General features: G+C 39.5%; 1 protein-coding gene across 3 annotated transcripts; it reads right to left on the reverse strand.

The window, feature by feature from the left end:
- Nucleotides 1-1797: 1797 nt before the first annotated feature.
- Nucleotides 1798-24831, reverse strand: LOC105058841 (calmodulin). Of its 3 annotated transcripts, none has more exons than XM_073249505.1 (4): nt 24522-24831; nt 22422-22579; nt 2438-2518; nt 1798-2227 (listed from the first exon to the last, which is right to left on the reverse strand). In XM_073249505.1, exons 1-4 carry the CDS (start codon nt 24595-24597, stop codon nt 2126-2128), a joined length of 417 nt encoding a protein of 138 aa, XP_073105606.1. In that variant the 5' UTR covers nt 24598-24831; the 3' UTR covers nt 1798-2125. The 3 variants fall into 3 exon arrangements, with proteins under 3 accessions (XP_073105606.1, XP_073105605.1, XP_073105607.1); XM_073249504.1 differs by having other exon boundaries at nt 1798-2260; nt 24522-24826; XM_073249506.1 differs by lacking the exon at nt 2438-2518 and having other exon boundaries at nt 1798-2260.

The raw sequence follows: 24831 nt of genomic DNA on the forward strand, positions 1-24831 counted from the left end.
ATAATATTTTTACTGTTGAAAATATTATTTAAAATAATGTTTCTAAAACTTATCAAATGGTATTTCTAAAACTTATCCCATTCTCGAAAATAAATTCAAATGAGCATCAAATCGAAAAAAAAAAAAAAAAAACTATTCTAAGAAACAATTCTAGTGTCATAAGCCCAACATATGGAGCAATTATTGTATGCATCAGGTGCAAGTGGGTCAGGATAAATCCCTAAGCACATGCACGGTGGATAGTACACAATCGGGAATTGGTGACAAACAAAGGGTAGGGTGGCGTGTTATCCACCATGGGATTTGACGCGATGCGGTCCAATTGCACCTGGTGCATGCAATACGGTGGCATGTCAGCGTATGACTAACGGCCTGAGGCTTAGCTGCACACAATGCATGCCATCTCTGCAGACTACCTTTGAGTTGAGATACTGGGCTGCATGTCAACTTTCGCTGTGTTTTATCAATTTTTTTTTTTTTGGGCAGGACATATGTTCTGGGATTTAGCGTGCATCTGATGTGGGCCCCCACGATACGGGAACGTGCTCGAGCATTGGTGATGTGGCACGGGGACCTGGTGTGGGTCTCAATGGCCTGGTCCATCGCGTTGGACCCAGGTGAGGTGTAGCGCTGCCCCAGTGCAAGCACGCAACCAGATACACGTGTCCCCTAGAAAACACGTGTCGTAACGTGTGAGTGGGCTGGAATTTTAGGCCTACTAGCTCAACGGCCTACATTTTCTTTTGTTTATATGAACCAATGTATTTATCAAATCGGCATTTTTTTTTTTTTTTTTTAGATTTTGGAATTGATGTTCGAAGTAAATATAAAGCCATGTGATCTGGTGCAAATCTGCATTTTCTTTTATTTAGGCACTGATTTTGGAAAAATAATGTGTTTGAATATGAAGCAAAATCTTTTCTAATCCAGTTATACAATTTGCATTTTCTTTTACTTATGTATTGATTTTGGAAATGATTAGAAGTAGGGATTGACAAAAGATGCTGAACAGGACCGTTGGTTACTAGTATTCACTTGGTTTGAAAACGAGATATAAAGTCAACTAATTGAAAGTCTCTTCATGTGGTTGCTTCCCATTCAAAACCCTTGATTGAAGGCTCTATACGCCATTTTGCCATGTTCGTCCTGTTCGAAGGCGAGAGAAACTTCAGAGGTCTCATTGAAACTCTCTAACTTCCATCCTGCTTCAAAATGGTTCATCCTCTTTGAAAATCCAATGATAATGGGAGGTAAGTTTCTCTTCCTCCCTCCCTCTCACTCTGTTCGTTGCTGGTCTTGGTTCTCCTTCGAAGCCCCTTGAAGCCCTCGATCTCTCTCCCTCTCTCCCCTCCGTCTCCTCCCTCTCTCTCTCTCTAGCTCTTCTTGTTTTAAGAATGGCATAGTACAACATGAAAACATCTTTGACACTAATTTTCAAAAACAAAGCTAAATCAATTGTATATACGAAATCGTTTACAACATGAAAAGCTTTGCATTTCACTAGATGCGACCGTGCTTGTAGTTCTCTAAGTAACATATTCCCTTGTTCATATTCTACTCTTATTGGATTAAGTGCATACCGCACAAGCTTGTGTATTGCAAGCCTATTAGATCCCTTATATAATTAAAGGCTCTACTTTAATTGGGCCAGAGATTAATATTTGTTTTTCATGCAAATAAAATCAAGACTGGCTAGCCTAATAACCTTCTCAACGTGAACATCAGCAACGTAACTTGAGGTATCATCATTTTGGATATCCACGTATACACGGCATCTCATCTCAGACAAAGTCAGTCTGCAACTTTAATGCTTTCAATCATGTAAAGTCACTGTCCGATAAGGAATTGATGTCACTATAAAGCAGTCATTCAACTAACGAGGTAATTTTTTCGCAACCAAAAGAAAGGGAAACCAAAAAGGATAAGCTCATCGAGCAAAATGTGGGTAACGGGGAATGCTGATACTTATAATACTACAAGATTTTGCTGTACATTTAGGATGTCCAGCCTCCCCACCCCGAGCTGAAAAGATGGCGCCCTCACTCGGCCAACATCATTATTACAAACTTTCTCGTAGTACCCTTGCACCCCTCCCCTTTCCTTCCCGCGGAAAAAGAACGCACCCTCACCTGGCCAACATCATCATCACAAAATCATCGTAGTTCACTTGCCCGTCACCATCAATATCTGCTTCTCGTATCATCTCATTAATTTCCTCATCTGTCGGCTTCTCTCCAAGGTTTGTCAACACATTACGAAGCTAGACGTCAAAAAAAGGATCAAGATTTTGTCAATCAGCAAAGATTATGATATAGAAGTGCCCACAAAGCCTTTTTTAAAAGGCAATACATTAGGGAAAAACAACTGATGCTGGTCAAGTTCACTTCTTCGGGACAACATTATCAAAACTTTGAAAGAAGAAGAAGAAGAAGCTCACGTTTGCAGCAGATATAAAACCGTTCTGATCCTTGTCAAACACTTTGAATGCTTCCCTAAGTTCTTCCTCAGAATCAGTATTCTTCAAATGTTGAAGCCCCACGTATTAGAAAAACTTGAATAAATGCATGTAGAAATCATTTGTTTTCATGTTCATGCGCATGATGCAAATACAACTATCACATGGATGGGCAAAAACTTTATGCGCAACCAGATCACAAATTCATGGCATATGAAATGCAAGAATATAAAAGAACAGAAGAAAATAAGAAGTGTTCGACAATATACAAACAATACCAAGTTGAGCAACAAGGCTGGGGCAACTAAAACTTACAACAATGTGCAGAAGAGTGGAATAAATTATAAGAAAGGCATAAGGGAAATATTTATTATGAAAAAGAAAATGGTCACAACTTTGAGTAACGTGTTCAGCTTCTCTGATCTGGGAAAAATTACAGACCAACAGCTTGTGCAAAACTAAGATTGTCTTTACTAACCCAAGAATTACACAGTCAAACGAAGATGAATGATCCATAGGATACGGGCAATAAAGATGCACTAAAACTACAAAAGTATTTGTTACTAATGCAGGTGTAGTTCTCTGAATATGTAAGCTAACTTAAGATTACCTTTTCTTGACAGAGTTCCCAAAACATATACTAGACCAATAAAGATGCACTAAAACTGCAAAGTTTTTGTTTTGTTTTTGTTTTTGTTTTTGTTTTTTTTGTTTTTTTAGTTTTTTTTTTTTTCAATAAGAAAGGAAGCTGCAGCCTCATTAACATAAAACTTAAAAGGTTCTACAAAGTCTTTGAAGATACAATACTAAACAGTTACACCCTGACCCAAAAACATAGACAAACCAATTAATTACAGCAGCACAGGTGAAGACCAAAATATAGTAAAATGCCAAATAGAGAGGGAAAAGCAGCCCACCTTGTAGCAATATGAAGCTTACATATTTGAGATTGGACATAGCAGACACAAATAAAACAACCTTGAAAACTATCTATGTCCAAAGCCATTAACAAACCTTGAATAAACTCATTCCCATCAGTAGGTGGAACATCATGTGGGATATTGATTGATAAAAGGGAGGAAAGACACTGTAAAATAGTACTTAAAATGAAGAACCAGTTAACATAATTCCCATCAGATACCATGATTTTTGAAACATCATTTGCAAATGAGAAGAATGACTGGGGCCAAAGAAATATAAGATCCTTCCCAGCACCTTCCACTTTAACCACTCAGTTCCAGCCTCTGAGTGGTTAGATTCATTCCCATCAGTAAGTATAACATCATATGGGGTCAGGGTGAAAAATAAAGAGCAGTAGCCTTGTAAGAAGTTGCAGAAAATAGAAGACGGAGATACATAATTCCCATTAGAAGCAACCATTTTTAAAACATCATGTGGGGGTGTGATTGAACGGGCACAAGGACCAATAAAGTCCTTTCCACCAGCATCCAGATTAAAGGATTCCTCAGCCCCAACATGCAGAATTAAGAGTTGGCAACCATAATGACATGTGAAGTGGATTTCATTCTTACCCTACCCGTCTGTATCCATCAGGTCAAAAACATTATTCAAAAATTTAGACAGGCCAGCAGATAAACATTTGATATCGATCACATCAGGATTCATGCTTCCTATGCCAGAATTTAAGAGTAAGAGCCTGCCTTTATAAGACCTCGTACCATAGATCTCATCAGAACCTTTGAATTGTGAAGCATAATTTGGGAAAGTGCCAAGGCTTAGAAGAAAAAGATGGATGCCTATAGAAACACTAATGAAACACGGTAGATCAGATTGCCTAGAAGAACAAGTTAAAACTTGGAGCAGAGAACCGGGATAATACAAAAAAGCAGAAAAAGATAGGGAAAAGTTGAAGCAGTGATGCCAGATTAGAAGAATTAACGTCCAGTAGTGTCTCTGCTGTTTGACCAACACTGTTTTGACACCATAGGACAAGTACCTGAATAAGAATATATATGTAACCTGGGTCTTAGAAGATAAACACAACCAGCAGGTGCAAAATAACAGACAAATGCAAGAGCTAAACTCAAGGCTGAAGCAACTTAAAAGCCTCCACCATATCAGTGTGCCAACAGAATTTGGCCCCCGATCAAGAAAACCATACTGAAGTTTTAAGAGCTGATAGCTCATTAAGAATAAAATCAGCCACATCATCGTTCAAATAAGATGCCATAAAAGTCAGCCCACAATATATCAGCCAAGACAGGGGGTATAGGATCTTGAGATTGTATATCGAAAGGCCCTTGCCTCGCGATAGATGCTAGAAAATCCGCAGCTCGATTGGCCTCTCAAAATATATGTGTACAGCATATTGAATGAAAATTAGGCCTCCATGAGAGAATATCCTTTAAAAAGGAGGCACCACTGATGAGTTGTTTGATTTCATATTCAGCCACTTAATGACTGTTGAAGAGTCCCCTTCCACCAGTAAGTCCATGATTTTCATATCAACTAAGGCCACTTTCACCCCAGCCTAGGCAGCTATCAATTCAGCATAAGGAACAGCAGTATGAGATATTCTTTTACCTCCTGCTAGGATTAGGACTCTGTGGCAATCTCGAAAGATATAAGCAACTGATGCACTTGTAGAAGTAACAGAGGCATCAAAATTTAATTTAAGAACACCCATGGGAGGGGGAAGCCAACAAACGAGCTTAGGTTGGTAAGTATGCTGTTGAATAGGATTAGAGAGCTCCCAGTTCCATGATCGGTTCTCAAATGCCTTTTCACTTGCTGCCTGTCTGTTCAATGAATAATTGAAAAAGGCACATCTAACTAGATTTGTAGGAGTCATGAATGTATGCTGAAATAACCTTTCATTTCGGGCCCTTCCAAATGAACCATGCTGTATAAACGAGAATTTGTTTGATACAGCCCTCAACCTGAGCATCGGACAATAATAATTGTAGCTCTGATAGAGAACAAAAGTGAATATTTTCAGAAAACTTAGACTATGTAAGTTGCCAACAATCCTTGGCGAAAGGACAATTAATTATAATATGGGCACAGTCTTCAATTTCAGTGTCACAGAGATCACAAAACATTTGATCCGGTTGAAGTACTCATCTGTTACAAAGAAGCTGTTTACATGGCAGTCTACACCTCACAAGTTTCTACCAGAAAGTTTTTATTCTCATAGGAACTTGCATTTTCCAAAGCCAATGAAAAGAGCAATTTTGCTGTTGCAAGGGATGCCTAATTCGGTACAGATCCTTCATAACAACTTTGTTATTTTTAGAAGAAGCCCAGCATAATTGATGAGACCAAGAGCCTATTGGCAAAGGGATAGACAGAATATGGCTTATCATTTCATTGGGGAACAGATCCTCTAATAAATTAACATCCCAAGTTCTCTCTGCGGTAATTAAATTTTGAACATTCCAATCATCTATATTAATGTTTATATTAATAAAAGTGGGCCAGGCAAGGAGAGGAAGCTGAAAGAACCAAGGATCATTCAAAACAGTGATCTTCTCACCAACCCCTATCGTCCATATAAATTGGAATTTCAGTATTGTACCTTGCGCCGCAATTTTTGACCAAATATTTGAGCACTTAATAGGTCTTTTGTACTGAAACCAAGTACCAGTGAATCTATACTTTGCATATATTATTTTTGCCCAAAGAAAATTAGGGTTCAAAACTAGTTGAGCATCCAATTTACCACATAATGCTTCTCTTCGGTCAAATAAGGAAATAATGCCAAATCCCCCAAATTGCTTAGGAGTACAAATGTCCTTCCAAGAGGCTAAATGCATGCCCTTTCTTTCAACAGGATGACCCCATAGGAAGGCTTTGTATTCTCTTTCTAGTTTTTCCAAAATGAAGTTTGGCAAACTAATAACAGACATACAATAATTAGGCATAGCTACCAAAACCGAATGAAGCAAAGTCAATCGTCCAGCAAAGGACAATGCTTTCCATTTCCAACCATCTAGTTTAGCTGTCAATGCCTCAAGAAGATATGTAAAGTCGTTCCTTTCCAACTTATTGCCAGACAAGGGTACCCCCAAATATTTCCAAGTTCCCCCTTTTTCCTGCACATGAAGCACAGAACATATAGCTCGACAAATGAACCGTGGGGTGGACGGGCTAAAGGTAACATAGGATTTTGAAGAGTTTATAGCCTGACCTGACAGATTACAAAAAGCATCAAGAATGGCTTGAAGACAAACCCCATCTCTAATTGTTGCTCTAGCCATTAAAAGCAGATCATCTGCATAGAGAATGTGTGAAACCTATGGCCCGTTCCTACCTGGCTGATATACTCTTAAAAGATGCTGCTGCACAGCAAAATTTATAAATTGAGAAAGGATATTAGAGCATAAAATAAATTGATAAGGGGACAATGGACATCCTTGTCTGAGTCCTCTAGCAGGAGAAATCCAATCAGTTGGAGTACTATTGATTAGCAGAGCATATTGAAAATTAGATATACATAATGTCACCCAATCAATGAATTTCTAATGAAAACCAGGATGCTGTAAAACTCGCAATAGAAAATTCCAATGAAGCCGATCATATGCCTTTTCCACATCAATCTTAATTGTCATTAAGCTTCCCTTCATCGGTGCAGACATAAGAGAATGCATAACCTCTTGCCCAATTAAAATATTTTCTGCAATGCTTCTCCCTTGAACAAAAGCCCCTTGTTCGAATGAGACCAAATTAGGCAGCAATGGCTTTAATCGATTAGCTAAAATTTTGACCACCACTTTGTAAATAGCGTTACCCAAACTAATAGAGTGAAAATCAGTAACATTGGATGGATTAATTTTCTTAGGAATTAGAGCAATAAAGGTCCTCTTCCAACAAACCGGCATAGATCCTTGATTTAATACATACATAACAGCCTCCACCACCTCCTTGTGTACTATATACCAAAAGTTCTGAAAGAATAAGGCTTGAAATCCATTGGGTCCCGGGGCTTTATCTGAACTCATCTGTCTTACAATTGCTGTCACCTCCTCCTCAGTCACAGGTCTAATTAGATTATTATTTTTAGCTTCAGATACCATTGACATAGGTGTAGGCAACAAATTTATCTCCTCAACCTCCTGACTTTGCCATCTTTGCTGAAAATGATTGAAAAGAATCTGCCTTATTTCATCTATTTCGCAAACATCATTCCCAGCATGATCAGTAATATGATGAATTCTATTGTCTTCTTCGTAATATAGAAAAGCGGTGAAAAAACTTGGTATTTGCGTCCCCATCCTTAAGCCAAGTAATCCTGGATTTCTGCCTCCAAAATATTTCTTGAGCATGCAGATTTTTGTGATATTGCCTAAGCAAACTTAATAATTGAATATGTTTCTGTTCTGATAGCCCATCCAAGCTTCCCTCTTCCTTTTGAAGCTTGTAAATATCATCATTTTACTGCTGGCCTTTCAGAAAAATATTCCCAAGCGACTTTTTCCATTTCTTAATTGCTAATTTGGTTTTGAATAACACTTTAGATAATGTTTTAGGAGGTAAGCCAGATACATTACTTTGCCAAGTCTTGAGAATGGTTTGCCGTATACCATCACAGCGCAACCACATTTTTTTCAAATTTGAAAGGGATTGGACCCTTCTTACGATAAGTAGATATGGTTGTTGGGTGGATGTCTGGCCAGAACACTACCTCCTAAGATCCTTTCAGTACCACGCGATGCAGCAGGAAGAAAGAAGAAACAAAATAAAAAGAAAAACAATCAAAATACGTCGATCAGCCACAAAAGGGCTCGCCTCCACGGGGCATACAAACTTCACTATGAAAAAAATTTTACAAGAGGAGACCTCACCCTCAACCCTTGTACACCCAATTCTCTCTCACTAGAAGTTCCCCTCACAAAAGCTCTCTCTCTTGAAAGACCCCTGAACCCCTGAAGTACCTGACGACCGCTGTCCAAGAGCCCTGCTCCTTCTCTCTCAGCGCTTCCGCCTCTCTCTTCTCTTGGGTTCGTACAGCGGCGAGAAAACCCGAACCCTCCTCTCTCTGTTTCACGCACAGGCCCTTTTAAAGAGTTAAAACCCAATTAGATTAGGTTTAAGAGTCCTTAATCAACCCAAATCAGGTTCTGAACCGTCGGATCAAAAAACAGATCAACCCACGCCCTCCGATCACGACCGGTACACAGAATAGTGCCGTGGACCGTGCGAAACGCGTGGGAAACGCCCGCGCGGTCCACAAGCCCAACCGCGTGGACCACCACGGTGGACCGGGGCAAAGGGCCAATAGGCCGCTGGGCCTGGGCTGGCCCGCTCCCGCGCGCCCGGCTGGGCCGTGCGCCCACCTGGGCCGCACACCCGCCTGGGCCGCGCGCCCGCCTGAGCCGCCCGCCCGCATGGGTCGCGCGTCCCGCACGCCGCCGCCTGCGGCTACTCCGCTACCGCCCGCAGCCGGTCGCTGGTGGTCCTCCGCCGCCTCGAATCTCGTGCCGACTTCAAAAGCTCGTATCTCCTCCATCCGAGCTCCGTTTCAGGTGATCTTGATCTCGTTGGACTCCGTTTTTCGCCGCGAACCTCGCTGTGGGCTCAATGTGGGCTGAATCTCAAGGCGTCAAATCCTAACAATTTTTACCTCGACTCGATATTCGGCCTCCAAACTCTGAGAGCTTCTAGATCTCCTCACCCCCATGCCCTGGGGCAATCGTCTGCTGATCATAGATGAGCAAACATGAGAGTCGAGTCAGGCTGCTCGATCTCATCTCTGTCGTATGCTGTGCTCGTGACCTGAGACCTGCTCGGGGCATCGTCCTGCGGCAATAGGAATCTCACCTTGCGACGTCGCCTCTCGTCCTCCCGAGTCTCCTGTCTCGTGCCCGATCCGCCTCCCGAAGCTCCACCCCGCACTGGGCTCCGCCTGGCTCCCGAAGCTCCACCTCGCACTGGGCTCCCTATCAGGTAATAATGTCCTCTACTCCCCTTCTTCCCCTCCAGCACAATCCTATCGCCGCGTAACACCCTCAGGATTCCTCCACCAGCTACCGTCCTGTAGCATCTCGAATCCAGTCTGCTAAGTGAGATAAGATTCCACCTGAAATCGGATATGTATCGAACCTCCCCCAATCTCCTCACTGCACCGTCATGTGTCCTCCAGCTGACCGTCCCAATGCCTCTGATCGCACAGCTCGATCCGTCCGACAGATATACAATGCCCTCACTGTTCTCCAGGGAGTCAAACTGCTCCTCTCTGCAACACACATGATAGGGACATGCAGATCTAATATCCACTGCTGGAAAGAAGTAGATACCTTGTCAAATATCTCAAAGACATCTCCATCTAAATCGCTGTCGGCCGTCGCTACAGCAGCCACCGTCCGATTTTTGAGTTGAGGGCAATCTCTGGCTAGATGTCCCAACTCCTCACACCGGTAACACCTGATTTTGCTCAAGTCCCTCCTGGACTTGGACCGCCCTCGTTGCGATCTCCTGTCGCTCCGTCTACCGCCTCCTGCTCCTCCAGAAACCACCAAAGCTGAGCTATCGCCACCTGAGCTCGAAGCTGGGTTCTCCCTTCTGAGAATCTCGTTCTGGAGTATCGCCGCGGTGACCTCGTCCATCTTGATAGTACTCTTCTCCACTAGAAGAGACTACCAAAGACTCGTACAAAGAGGGAAGCGACGCCAGCAAAACCAGTGCCCTGGTCTTTTCCTCAACATTCTCACCAACGCTGAGGAGGTCGGTGAGGATCTTCTGGAAGTGGCTTAGATGCTCCTGCACGCTCTGTCCCTCAGTCATCCGCAGTTGGTAAAACTGCCTCCAGAGGAAAAGTGTGTTGGCGAGAGACTTCGCCATGTACAACTCCTCGAGCTTCGACCACAGCACCGTCGGGAAAGTCTCGCTCAGCACATGGATCACCACCTCATCCGCCAGGTACATGGGATGGTACTCACCGTCTGCATCTGTAGCCGTTTCCAATCCCGCACCTCTATGGTGGTCAACTTCTCATCGCACAAGAGAGCATCGATCAACCCCTGTTGGATGAGCACGTCCTTCACCCTTGCCTGCCACAAAAAGAAATTGCTCTTACCATCGAACTTGTTGATCTCCATCTTGATTGTTCCTGTCTTCTCCATCTTCAGTCTTGCTCACCATTCTGCAATCTGCGTTCTTGTACCGCCTTACTCTGATACCATTTGTTGGGTGGATGTCTGGCCAGGACACCACCTCCCAAGATCCTTTCAGTACCACACGATGCAGCAGGAAGAAAGAAGAAACAAAATAAAAAGAAAAACAATTAAAATACGTGGATCAGCCACAAAAGGGCTCGCCTCCACGGGGCATGCAAACTTCACTATGAAAAAAAAATTTTACAAGAGGAGACCTCACCCTCAACCCTTGTACACCCAATTCTCTCTCACTAGAAGTTCCCTTCACAAAAGCTCTCTCACTCTTGGAAGACCCCTTGAACCCCTGAAGTACATGGCGACCGCTGTCCAGGAGCCCTGCTCCTTCTCTCTCAGTGCTTCCGCCTCTCTCTTCTCTTGGGTTCGTACGGCGACGAGAAAACCCGAACCCTCCTCTCTCTGTTTCACGCACATGCCCTTTTAAAGGGTTAAAACCCAATTAGATTAGGTTTAAAAGTCCTTAATCAACCCAAATCAAGTTCTGAACCGTCGGATCAAAAAACAGATCAACCCACGCCTTCCGATCGCGACCGATCCATGGAATAGTGCCGTGGACCGCGCGAAATGCGTGGAAAACACCCGTGCGATCCACAGGCCCAGCCGTGGACCGCCCGATCCACGGTGGACCGAGGCAAAGGGCCAGCAGGCCACTGGGCCTGGGCCGGCCCGCTCCCGCGTGCGGGCCTGCGCACGCCTGGGCCGCGCGCCCGGCTGGGCCGTGCGCCCGCCTGGGCCGCCCGCCCGCGTGAGTCGTGCGTCCTGTGCGGGCCTGGGTCGCGCGTCCCGCACGCCGCCGCCTGCGGCTGCGCCGCTGCTGCCCGCCGCCGGTCGCCAGTGGTCCTCCGCCGCCTCGAATCTCGTGCCGACTTCAAAAGCTCGTAGCTCCGTTTCAGGTGATATTGGTCTCGTTGGACTCCATTTTTCGCCGCGAACCTCGCTGTGGACTCAATGTGGGCTGAATCTCGAGGCGTCAAATCCTAACAATAGTCAATAACAAAAGGCAATGATCGGAGGCAAATCTAGTTAGATGCTGAATTTTTGAATTTGGAAATAAAACAATCTAGCTTTGATTGGCAAATGCCCAATCCAACCTTTCCCATACTCTTGCTCCCCCAAGCCTATTATTGCACCAGGTTAAAGAAGCCCCATTGTACCCCAAATCCACAAGCCCAGACAATCGAATATAATTACGAAATTCACTGATGCCTTGATCAACTTGAAAGTGCTTACCCCCATTTTTATCCTCGTTTAAGATGCAGTTGAAATCTCCTATCACAATTAGAGGCAAACCTACTGAAAGTGCTAACATCAGTTGATCCTAAAGAGTACGTCTCTCTATGCCACATGTACTAGCATAGACCACAGCTATGGTCCAAGCTTGACCAGTGCCAGATGAAATAATTCCAAAGGCTACTTGCCTATTTGTGTGCAGAAAATCAACTTGCCCCAAGACAAGTTTCCATGCAATAATAATGCCTCCTGAGAGTCCATTAGATGGAATCATATAGATCCCCCATAAAAGACCCATCATCCTCCTGACATGATCAATAGCTTCTATAGACAAACGAGTTTCCAAAAAACAGCAAAATGTCAGGTTGATACTGTCGCATCATATTTTTAAGATAATTAACAAAAAGTGGCTTCACAACCCCCCGACAGTTCCACACAAGAACTTTCATTGGGGATTAGGTGGAGGAAAAGACCCTCCTCCTGTATCATCCAGAGAAGGTCCTGAAGGCCCAGTAGATTGACTAATTGGTACTCAACTAGAGATGCATGCTCTAGCTCCAGAGTAGAACTCCCTCCATGCATAGAATGCGTTAATACTTGTTTTAAATGAGATACATGTAGGTAATGTGTAACTGAATCCCCAGCTTGATGCATCTCTCCTTTTGAAGAAGATGATTGAGAAACATCCAAATCCATTGCCCCTTCTCGTTTTGCATCTGAACCTCCTACTGGTCTCCATACCTCTCGTACATTTGGCATATTTTTTGCTTGCTTAAAAGTATAGATAACAACTTGCAAGCCTCGGTCCTTAATTTGAGACCCTTCCTCACGAATTAGCACCTTTGATTGTGGAGGAGAGTCAGATCCAGGAGAGCTTCCCTTGGAAGATGTTTTTGTTGGACACCGTTTCCTCTTTTCCTTCATAGGACCAGAAACAACAGAACCAGCTTTAGCAGAAGCAGATGAGCTGTACTCCATTGGTGCTGTTGATTCTTCTTCGTCTGCATAAGAGGGGCAAAACGGGACACCATTTCTTGTTTACCATTCCTAGTTGATTTTCCTTTAGGGGGTGACTCTGAGTTTGATTGTTTCTTTTGTTGCCCTTGTTGCCGTTGACGTTGCCCTCCATGATTCAGAGGAGTCGATGATCTTCTAGAGTTGCCCGGTTGCTGGTTTTGAACAGGCAATCCAAGGTCCATAAATTGGTTTTGACCGAAGATGTTCAGGAACTTTCAGACAACTACAGGCCTCAGAGTCATGGATTATTCTGCCATAGATATAGCAGATCTCAAATAATTTCACATAAATGAACTCCGGCCATAAGACATCTTCATCGACCATGATTTTAGTCCCTGGACAGATAACTTGGGAGGTATCGATAAGCACACAAACCTGGGCAAATCCCATACGGGTGGTCTTTTCCGTCCACTCGTCAAGGAACAAAGGCTTACCCGCAATTAGGCATAAACATGCATATCCTAACCTGTCGAACACCATCCTGAACGGGCTTAAAGTTCGGTCTCCACTCTTCCAGAGCCAGCAATTGATGAGCAAGTGACCATGGTCCATTGATTAAAACCCTCTCCTTCTCTTCCTCAGATTGCAAGTGGAACAACAAAATCCCTTCAGATAAGGAAGAGATTTGCAAATCCCCTTTTAAATTCCACCTGACCTTAAGCTCTCTTTGGATAAACTCTAAGGGAAATCCCCTTCCCAAAAATCTGCCTAGCAGAGCAGATTTAAGTTCAGATCAGGCATAACTAACCTCAAAAGAGGAGAAAGCGATCACTCGGGAAAATCGCTCCTCCAAAGCAGCTATATCCACCTCTGTATCTCTCGCCATCTCCCATCGAAAATGCCGAGCACCCTACACCACCTGCGCCCAGGTCCGCCCAAAATCCGCCATTGATCCGCCTCTTCCCGCTGGACCAACCATATCAGCTCGCGCCAGCTCCATCTCTGGTCCATAAGGCTACCCAGATGAGTCGCTGTGAAACCGAGGCCAACCGAAAGCTTTCACTTCTTCCCCAGGCCCCCCTTCTCCCCCACACGAGGGATCTGAGAAAACCCTAACAATATTTTTTCCCTTCCTCATTCAAATAAATAGCCTGTGCACAGAGTTGCCTTATGAGTTGCATCATAACTGCAAAGTATTCATTACTTCAAAAAATGCAAATACAGTTCCCAGAATGTGCAAGCCAACTCAAGATTACCTTAGTATTTTCTTGAAAGAGTTCCCAAAACATATTTTAGACCTCTCAATTCTCCATGTAAGCAAACTGAGATAGAGAAGAAATGTACACTAGATAAAGTGGTGGCATCCCCAAATTTTACCTTGTTTTCTGCCTTATGAATGAACAAACAATCACTAATAGCATACTAATAGGGGCAAAGTATTTTTTCTGAAGGTTGACCATCTCTAAAATGATATTTGATACAAATGGAACTGCCGATTGCCAAAGGAGGATCACAGAGAAAACCTACATCAGTGTGAAGCATCAAGCAATATATGTGACAGCATTACTATTCGTATATGGGATCTGATCCACCCATGATGTAATAGCAGTTTTGGGTGGTTACTAAAAGTAACCACCCAATGCTATTTAAAAAAAAAAAAAGAAAAAACTGCAAGGGTAAGATAGATATGTTCTAAAGGAAAAACAGAATAAAAAGAACTCTCCTCCTTTTCTAAAATTCAAGAGACTCTATCCATTATTATTTTTTAAATGCTCTTAGACTATGAAAAATTGGTATCTTCACGTTGATCACACTACGGACTAGCCAGTAAAGCAACCAACGAATCATCTAGGACAGAAATCTGTAAGTTAGGATTTGATTTAAAATTTTAATTTCGTTCTTCGTTGACATCAGAGCAATTTAGGCTATTTTCTGGCATGATTTAGTGTGTTAATAACTGATTGAATAATTTTTGTGATTAATTATTTGTTTGCACATAATTTTGTACTATAGATGGAAAAATTTGTATCTTACTACACACTATGAATGAGGACACTAAGTTTTGTGTGGAAATAGTCCATGATGTGTGGCTTATTCTTGCAAAATTTTGTAGTAATCGGACAAGCCATTTAGAGAAATTGAGGATTCAAATTTCTGAAACCGTAACTTTAAAAGGGCATAATTAAAAATCAATTCAATTTCAGATATCAAAATTTATATGGTTGGAAGAGCATGTCAAGAGCTTTAAATCCATATATATACTTCGAAATTTATGAACATTGATAAAGAAAGATATTAAAGATTGAAAATCATGGACTAAAATGAATAAAATCTAAAAAATATTGGGGGTTTTCTAAGGTTGAAGAAGACAACCATTGTGCTATACATCACATGTAATGGTGGGCCTCAAGAAGAAAGCCCTCGATGAGAAAGCTTATCATGGGATTTGAACCCATATCCTTCAGGATTAAAGCCCAAAATTAGTGCCTTTGACCACTCAGCCAAACTATTGTCATGTTTTTTACATATATACATATATATATATATAAAGATATTTAAATATAATAGAAGTAGAATAAAAAGACTGTGTTTAGACTTGTATTTTCATATTTGGATGCTTATATCATATTTTTTCTAATATTTTATTTTTTTATTTATTATAAGAAAAATGATAATTGTGTGCAGATATCCTATAGCCATAAGAATACCAGAGTAGCAGGCACGAGTTAGGAAAATGACGAGACAATTGAATGAATATAGGATGAAATCCAATATTGACATGATTGAGCATGTTAAGATAGTCAATGAAAAAATACAAAACATTATATTTACAGGAGAATGAGGAGCAAAGATTCTCAACATTACGAGCTACCCTATCTGATCTTTGGCAACATCTATTAGATCATTTTTTGGGATCACCTAAATCATATAAAACATATTCGTGGTTAATGAAAGCTTTTGTAGAAGAGTATATGATAAGAAACATCACTAGATCAACAATCCTCTCATTAAGTCCTAATTTTCGCCATCATAGGCATGTTGACTTAGGCACTTCATACCTATCCAAAGTAGCATGTAGGCGTGTCCTTAGAGAAATTGATGAGTCTATTCCTAGGATAATTCAATACTTTCATCGTTAGTCCTTTATGTTAGAAATGTATTTATTATAAATATTTTATTTACTATTGCAATATACATTTGATATGTAAATAGATGGATGTTGTTTTTCATGTAAGAAATTTCATCTATTATTTGGCATACAATCTTAAATTTGAACATATACGTTCAATTCTTAAGGTCTTTATATTCTTTTCTAACTGATTCTCTACTTCATTCATATATAATCTAAAACACTTTAGTGCTTCAGACTTATGAGAAATCAGATACATATGACCATAATACGTAAAATCATCTATAAATATTATGAAATATGAAGCTCCTCATCTTGTTCTTACACTCATTGAACCACAAATGTCAGAATATATCAATTGCAACGAAAATTCGACTCTAGTTGTTTTACCAAATGATTTTTTAATTATTTTTCTAGCTAAATAATGCTCACAAATGTACATTTCCACTTTGCAGAGTGACTCTAATAGGTCTTCTCTTGCTAATCTATTCATTCGATCTTGCCCAATATGGTCTAATCTAGTACGCCAAACATTCATATCTACATTACTATTGCTAATAGAGGCATTGAATAAAAAACAACCTTGGTCATAATTATATATATAGTGTTCAACATCCATGGCAATAAAAACATTTATTATATAACCAGAACCATAATAAATAGTATCATTAAACAAGTTCATACAATTAGACCTAAAATTCAAACTGAAACCTAAACCTAAAAGAACAACTATAGAGACCAAGTTTCGTCAAATCTCTGGATGCAGATAGAACATCACATAGGAGAAAAGAACAGCCACCAGACAAATCCTATTTGCAAGTGTCAATTCCTTTGACCTCGACTTTAGCATTGTTTCCCACATAAATCCATCTTACTCTAGCTAGGATTCGACGATACTCCACAAATGGTCATCGATCTCTAGCTACATGATTTATGGCTCCTGAGTCTACAATCCACAAAGAATAAGATTTAGTAAGCAATACTGAGCTAGAAACATATATGTCACATCGAGAAGTAAGATTAGATATTACCTTCTTTTGCTCGGATCACTCACGAGCAAAATGACCAAATGTACCACAATTGCAATACTTCATCTTGACCTTATCTTTCTTTCTCCCAAACCACTTACCCTTCTTCTTGAGATTGGTCATATTCTTCTTTGGTGTAGGTTCACATTCCTTTCCCTTTTCTTTTATGTTCCAGTTTCTTTTACATTTAGAGCCCGAAGCCCTTTGGGAGCCAGACTCGGCCACAAAGACTTGCCCGGAAAACCTCACCGCTACAAGATGCTTGTCTTCGAGTTCCACATGACGGATGACATTAGTGAAGGTCTTAATGCTTTCATTATGAGTTAGATTAACCTTCATATGCTCCCAGTTATCAGGGAGGGAATAGATCACAACTTGCACTTGCTGCTCATCAAAGAGAAAATCGCTAGCTAACTGCAACTCAGTAATCATGTTTGATATCTCCATTAGGTGTTGCTAAATTGTATGATTGGGGCACTTCTTGTAAGTGTCAAACTTAATTGTTAACTACCTTGGTTTGGTCAGCGATGTGCATCCAAACTTTTCCTTCAAGGCATTCCACAGTGCATAAGCAGTCAGATACTGTTTGTACTCATATAGCAGATCATTATTCATAGAGCTTGTTAGAATGCCTCGAGCTATTAAATCCACCCTTTCTCAAACTTGGTATGCCTCTTGGTCTCTCTTACTTTGAGAATTACCCTCATCAAGGTCTGTCATTTCATGGTGTATAGGCTAAGGCTTCTTGTTTCTGTATATATTGGATTTTCTCATGCCAAATATTATAATTATCACTATCTAGCTTTTCACCTTTATTCAGATTAGCAATAATATTTTTTGATATCGTGAAAAATCTAGTACAAAGAGACATACATATATAATGTCGATACCCAAACACAACACATTTGATTTTGCCAATAATGCAAAATAAATCTACGATAATTTAACACAAGACATAGAGTTGGAAGTTCACTATGTTCCCAATCATCGTCCGTTATCCTAATGTTCAATTATCACAAACTTAGTCCCATTATAAAAAAATATTCATTCTAGATGAAAAACATTACAAGTATTCAAGTCATCTAGAACTCTCACCGAAAATAAGCATACATCAAAATTATAATAAATGCAACATATATGTTAAAATTTAATGTTGCATGCCAAATAATAGATGATATTTCATACATGACAAATAATATCCATCTATTTATGTATCAAATGGTATTATAACGATAAATAAAATATTTACAATAAACATATTTCTAACACAAAAAATTAACGATAAAAGTATTGAATTTTTCTAGAGATAAACTCATCAATTCCTCTAAGAACATGCCTAGTTGCTACCTTTGGTAGGCATGAAGTGCCTAAGTCAGCATACCCATGATGGAGGAAATTAAAGCTTAATGACAGGGATGCTGAGCTATTGATGTTTCTTATTATGTACTCTTCCACAAAAGATTTCGCTAACCACGAATATGTTTTATATGGTCTACGTGATCCCCAAAAATGATTTAACAGATGTTGCCAAAAGTCATATATAGTAGCTCATAATATTGAGAATTTTTTATCTTCGTTCTCTCACAAATATAATATTTTGTATCTTTTCATTGACTATCTTGACATGCTCAATCATGACAACATTGGGTTCCATCCTATATTCATTTAATTATCTCATCATTTTTCTAACTTGTGTCCACTGCTCTAGTGTTCTTATAGCTATGGGGCATCTGCACACAATTACCATTCTTCCTATAACAAATAAAAAAATATTAAAAAAATATGATATATGCATCCAAATATCAAGATACAAATCTAGACATAAAGTCTTTGCTATTCTATTTCTATTATATTTAAGTATCTTTTTGTTTATTTATTTATATATATATACTTTTAAGAAACATGACAACAATTTGACTGAGTGGTCAAAGGCACTAGTTTTGGACTCTGATCTTGGAGGGTGTGGGTTCCAATCCCATAAAGAGCCTTCCTATCGAGGGCTTTCTTCTTTGATTTGATTTTTTTATTAAATGGGAAGAGCCACTGTTTTTTTCTAATTAAGTGGGAAGAGCCTTCCCACTATGGATTTTCTTCGTAAGGCCCACCATCATACGTGATGTGTAGTACAATGGATGTCTTCTTCAATCTCAGAAAATCCTTAATGTTTTTAAGATATTATTCATTTTGGTCTCTGATTTTCAATTTTTAATATCTCCCTCTACCAATGTCCAAAAATTTCTAAATATATATCGATTTAAAAGCTCTTGACATACTCTTTCCAACCATATAAATTTTGAAATCTAAAACTAAACCAATTGTTAATTATGCCCTTTTAAACTTACAGTTTCAGAAATTTGAAACCTCAATTTCTCTCAAATGATTTGTCCGATTACTCTTTCCAATCATAGACCGTTTCCATACCAAATTTCATGTCTTAACTCATAATATACATACAAGTTTTTCAATCTATAGTGCAAAATTGTGTGCAAACAATCAATTAATCATAAAAATTATTCAATAATCAGTTATTAACACACTAAATCATGCTAGAAAACAGCATAAATTGCTCTAACACCAATGAAAATGAAATTAAAATTCTAAATCAAATCCTGACTTACAAGTTTTTGACCCAAACAAATCTCTGACTGCTTTATTGGCTAGTTAGTAGTGTGATCAATGTAAAGACATCAAGTTTTCACAAGCTAAGAGTCTCTGAGAAATAATGAAGTAATAGAGAGTCACTTGAATTCTAAGAAAGGAGTAGAGTTTTCTTTGTTTTGTTTTTACTTCAGAATGTATCTATCTTACCCTAGCAATTTTTTTTTCTTTTAAATGGGGTTGGGTGGTTACTAAAAATAACCATTCAAAACTGCCATTACATCATGGGTAGATCAGGTCTTGTATACCAACAGTAATGCTGTCACATAAGTTGCTTAATGCTTCGCATTGATGTAGGTTTTCTTCATGATCCTCATTTGACAATCGACAGTTCCATTTGTATCAAATATCATTTTAGAGATTGTTTTTCATTACATTCCTCTACTAGCAATAATAATGTGCAAAACAACTGGAAAACCATTTGATAAAGCAACTAGAGCCAAATTTCCGTTGCAATTGATACATTTTGACCTTTGTGATCCAATGAGTGTAAGAACAAGACAAGGGGCTTCGTATTTTATTACATTTATAGATGATTTCATGCATTATGGTCATCTCTATCTAATTTCTCATAAGTTTGAAGCACTAGAGTATTTTAGACAATCTATGAATGAAGTAGAGAATCAGTTAGAAAAGAAAATAAAGATCTTAAGAACTAGTTGACACCCCTCAGCAAAATAGAGTTGCTGAAAGAAGGAAACCTACCAATCTATGATGGCACAAGCAAACCACCAATCATCTATTAGAGAGAAGCATTGGTGACTACTGCCTATATACTTAACTGTGTATCCTTAAAATTAGTCCCTTCCACACCTTATGAACTATGAACGGATAGAAGTCCTGACCTAAGTCATTTAAAACCTTGAGGGTCTATTGCCTATGTTCATAATCCTTCTGATCAATATGAAAAGTTGAGTCCAAGAGGAAAGAAATGTATCTTTATCAGATATTTGGAATACTCGAAAGGTGATATATTCCTAGGTGAATAGGCAGATAGAAGCATGACAAAAATTGAATCACGGGATGTCACTTTTCTTAAGAATAATTTTTCGAGTAGGGACGAGATTGATAGAAATACTCCTTTATATAAAACGAAGGAATCAAATAATGTCAATCTTCGACAAATTGAAACACAAGATATGTCTCGATCTCAAGAATTGAGTGAGAGTGGTAGAATAAATGAATTTGTTTCACAAAAATTTGAATTGTGGAGAAGCAATCCTAAGAGCGTACCCTACTGTTGTTTTGAAATTGAATAAGCTTTATTAATCAGTCCACAAGATAGTGATGAACCTGGAATAGTTCATGAGGCTCTATCTTACCTGCAAAAGAATAATGAAAAAAAGCAATGGAAGAAGAAATGGAATCTATAGTGCATAAGCCTTGTGCAATAAGATGCCCCTTTTTTTTCAATTTCCAATTATACAATCCTTGCATACTTTATCTTACTTTTTTTTCCGAAAATCGGGAGATTGTGGTTTTCAATCACATCTCACACAACCTAAGAAATTTTGTCAATTTTTTAATGAAGCATAACATCATGTCAGTAAGCTATTGTTCCTTGACTCGTTATTGTCAGCATCTCAGATTTCTCACTTGAATCTGGGCCTCAGGCTTGATTCTTATTCCCAGATCAAATGAACATGATTAGAACAAAATATATGATCTAAATATGTCAAATATATCCAACTATACTAAAATATACCAAAATAGCAGATAACTAACCTATAGGATACAGAGAATGGACTTCAAACACTAATTAATGCAACTTCCTACCATTCCTGCTAAAACTGCAGTAAGTTGGTTTCAAGGCAACTTTCTCCAAGCTCTAATAACAAAAAATAACACTTTTTATTATCCAATAATTTTACTGGAGTTATGTGGCATCACCTGCATTATTTTTGGTAAAAAAGAGACAAGCAATGGTTCAAAGTCAAATAGAAAGTAGAGCTATGATACCACCATAGCGGCAGATAATGGTCATGCTGATGTGGATAAGAGTCCCTCTGAGGCTACAAATCTTAGGTCAAAGCATACTAAAGTTAATTGATGCAACAACAGTTGACTAAAGCATCACAACATAAGACTTCCGCAAAGCTAAAATTAGATATCAAGCACAAGGACTATAGCTAGAGATGCTGATCAGGATTAGGATAGAGAAGTCAGAATTAACTTGGTCTTTAGAAAGTAATGGAAAAAATGGGAGAAACACACAGAGTCACGACAACCTGACAAGGACTGAAATCACAGATGAACCACCATGACCATTTCAAAGAAGGTAATCAATTAGTTAGTCAGGTTAAAACCAAAATTGTTAAATTTCCTCTTTAGAGCAATGTACTCAAAACTATAATGTCTCAATGGATCACAAGGCAGACTTTTATGTTACCCAAACACGAGTTACTAAGCAGGGGTATGCATATAATGGCTGTCGTTAAGATAATGGACTATCATCTAGTTAACGACATTTCAAATCAAGAACACCTAGAACATATAGGTTATCGGTTGAATTCATCAAGAAAATTCCAGGCTGATGCAATCCTAGACAAAAGGTGATTCCAAAAGTGGGGGAAAAAAGCCCAATGATCACAAGATTGTCATCACAAGAAGAAGAAATCAGAGCACAGTTTGAGTGTTGACAGATTAAGGATATTACTTAGTCTGCAGATACAACAAATATCTACTACCCAGAACAAGTCTGCAACAAGACAAATATCTATAATATTAAAAAGGAACATCAAAAAGCAACTTTAACAAGTCTACAATATTAGGCCATGATTTAAATGATTCAACATCCATGGGCTTGGGGGTCAAGAAGATATACAACTCACTTTCACTTTGCATGCCATCAAATTCAAGAACTCATGAAAATCAATGGCTCCATTTTGATCAGCATCAACTTCATTGATCATATCCTGCAGTTCAGCTTCAGTTGGATTCTGTCCCAAGGATGTCATCACAGTGTCCAGTTCTTTTGCAGTTATCAAGCCTACATGGGGTAAGATCAGAAGGACGTAAATACTTAGTAATGACCTCACCAAGGCAAAAGCATGTAAAAATACAAGTTTTTACAAGTTTGTTATCTCATTCACTTTGTATAGAATATAGAAACAAGCCAATTTGAGCTTAATATGATGGACCAATTCTAGTCCAACTCATGAAAATACAATTGGACATTATCTCATCACAGTACCCAGTTCATTGGTAGTTGTGCAGCCTACACAAGGGAAGATCAAAAGGACATATATACCTAGTAATTATGTCACCAAGGAAAAAGTACGCAACAATACCAGTTTGTTATCCAATCCATATTTTCAGAATATAGAAACAAGCCAATTTGAGTTTAATATAAGGGATCAATTCTAGTGCAACTCATGCAAATACAATTGGACATTATCTCACCACAGTGCCCGGTTCTTTGGTAGTTAGGCAGCTTACAAGAGGGAAAATCAAAAGTTCATAAATACCTAGTAATGACCTAACCAGGGCAAAAGTATGTAACAATACCAGTTTGTTACCCAATTCTTTTTTTTTTTTTTTTTTTTTGAAATATAGAAACAAGCCAATTTGAGCTTAATATAATGGATCAATTCTAGTCCAGCCAATCACAATAGGACATTATGATATATCTGCATACATGATATAATTAATGTACATATAATCATAGATGTAACCTCTTATGGATGCGGATGCGCATGTATAGAGAGATAGAACCCCTCTCATGCCTATGTTCAGATTTGTGGAGTTGCCATATCTGACACCTACATAGCCATTCCTACACTGCAATGCTATTCTCCAGTCTTTTCTGCACAGAGTGTAAGCACATAATCTCAAACAATCACGATCTCTGAGTTCTAAAAATGTATACTTGCTTGCAAGACCCACCAGCGCCTAATAATTGTGGGGAAAATACCACTTCTATTGAAGATAATGACAATGATAATGATAGGCACCCAATTGAAAATCACAGTCATCCTCCTCAGATCATTAGAGATGGAAGCACTTCTACGGCAATATACAAGTATTAGAAGATACACAGAGAGCAACAGCAATTCACCAACTCCAAAAACATCTTATATTTATGTCCACAAAAACCAAGACAATACCAGGATAAGCAACAGTTACTGGGACCACAATCCTTGGCAAAAACATTTCCCTCTAACCAGTATTATAACCTGGACCACAAATCCTTTACTGCAACCAAACTATTCTCTTTTTTTTTTTTCCTATTACACTATTAATAACATATTTGCTGGTTGCCAAAAAGCAGCCTTGCGGTCACATGTCAGATTTCAGCGAAAATGGACACCCATAACTCAAAACTAACAGCGAGAGAAAAAGACAAAATCCTCAGCCTCCTTCGAAGCTTACAGATTGAAATATAAAAATTAAAAAAAAAAAAGGAAAGGCGTTCCAAGTCAACATCTCTAAGATTCATAGAGAGATCGAAACACCTAAAATTCCACGAAAAAAAAAAAGATTCGTATTCACCTACCCATCCCATCACGCAGATCTTTCCTAATCCCAAATGTATCATTCAAGATCCTTCGTTCAATAATACCACTACAAGAAATCAAAAGAAACACAGAAACTCGAACAACTTCAATCCAAACTCCATCAAGAACACAGAGGTTCTAACACTAACCGATCTAAGGAGTTCAGATCTCACAAATAAACAGCAAATCACGGCAATCAAGTTAAAATCCTTCCATCAAAAACCAAGCAAAAAAGAAATCATCTCACATATCAAAATCCCATCACCAAGAAAACATGACAAAATCTCATCTACACTCCAACCAGAAAGCAAGAATCAGACGACCAAGATATAGGGTTAGGGTTCTAAGAAGCTCCAGAAGAGTTCGAATGCGAGGGAAAGATCGCAAAAAGATTACAAGCAAAGACGAACCAAGAGAGGATAAGGGAGGTATTACCGTCTCCGTCCTTGTCGAAGAGGCTGAAGACCTCCTTGAACTTCGCGATCTGCTCGTCCGTCAGATGCTGCGCCATTGATTCCGATTCCAAGCAAGTAGGCGACGACGGCGACGAGGACGACGACGATACGACGAGGAGACAGCGACGAGCTCTCTCGATCTCGCTTCGCCTCTCTCACCTCCTTCGCTTCGTCTCTCTCATCTCGATTACAAGCAAGAGGCGGAGACGGTTTTTCGTCAAAGAAGGCAACAGCTCCGAAGAGAGGGCAGTCGTTTTAAAATTTGGAGGATTTCCTGCGAGGGAACGGGG

The sequence above is a fragment of the Elaeis guineensis genome, chromosome 15, assembly GCF_000442705.2.
Source record: "Elaeis guineensis isolate ETL-2024a chromosome 15, EG11, whole genome shotgun sequence".
Taxonomy (NCBI): domain Eukaryota; kingdom Viridiplantae; phylum Streptophyta; class Magnoliopsida; order Arecales; family Arecaceae; genus Elaeis; species Elaeis guineensis.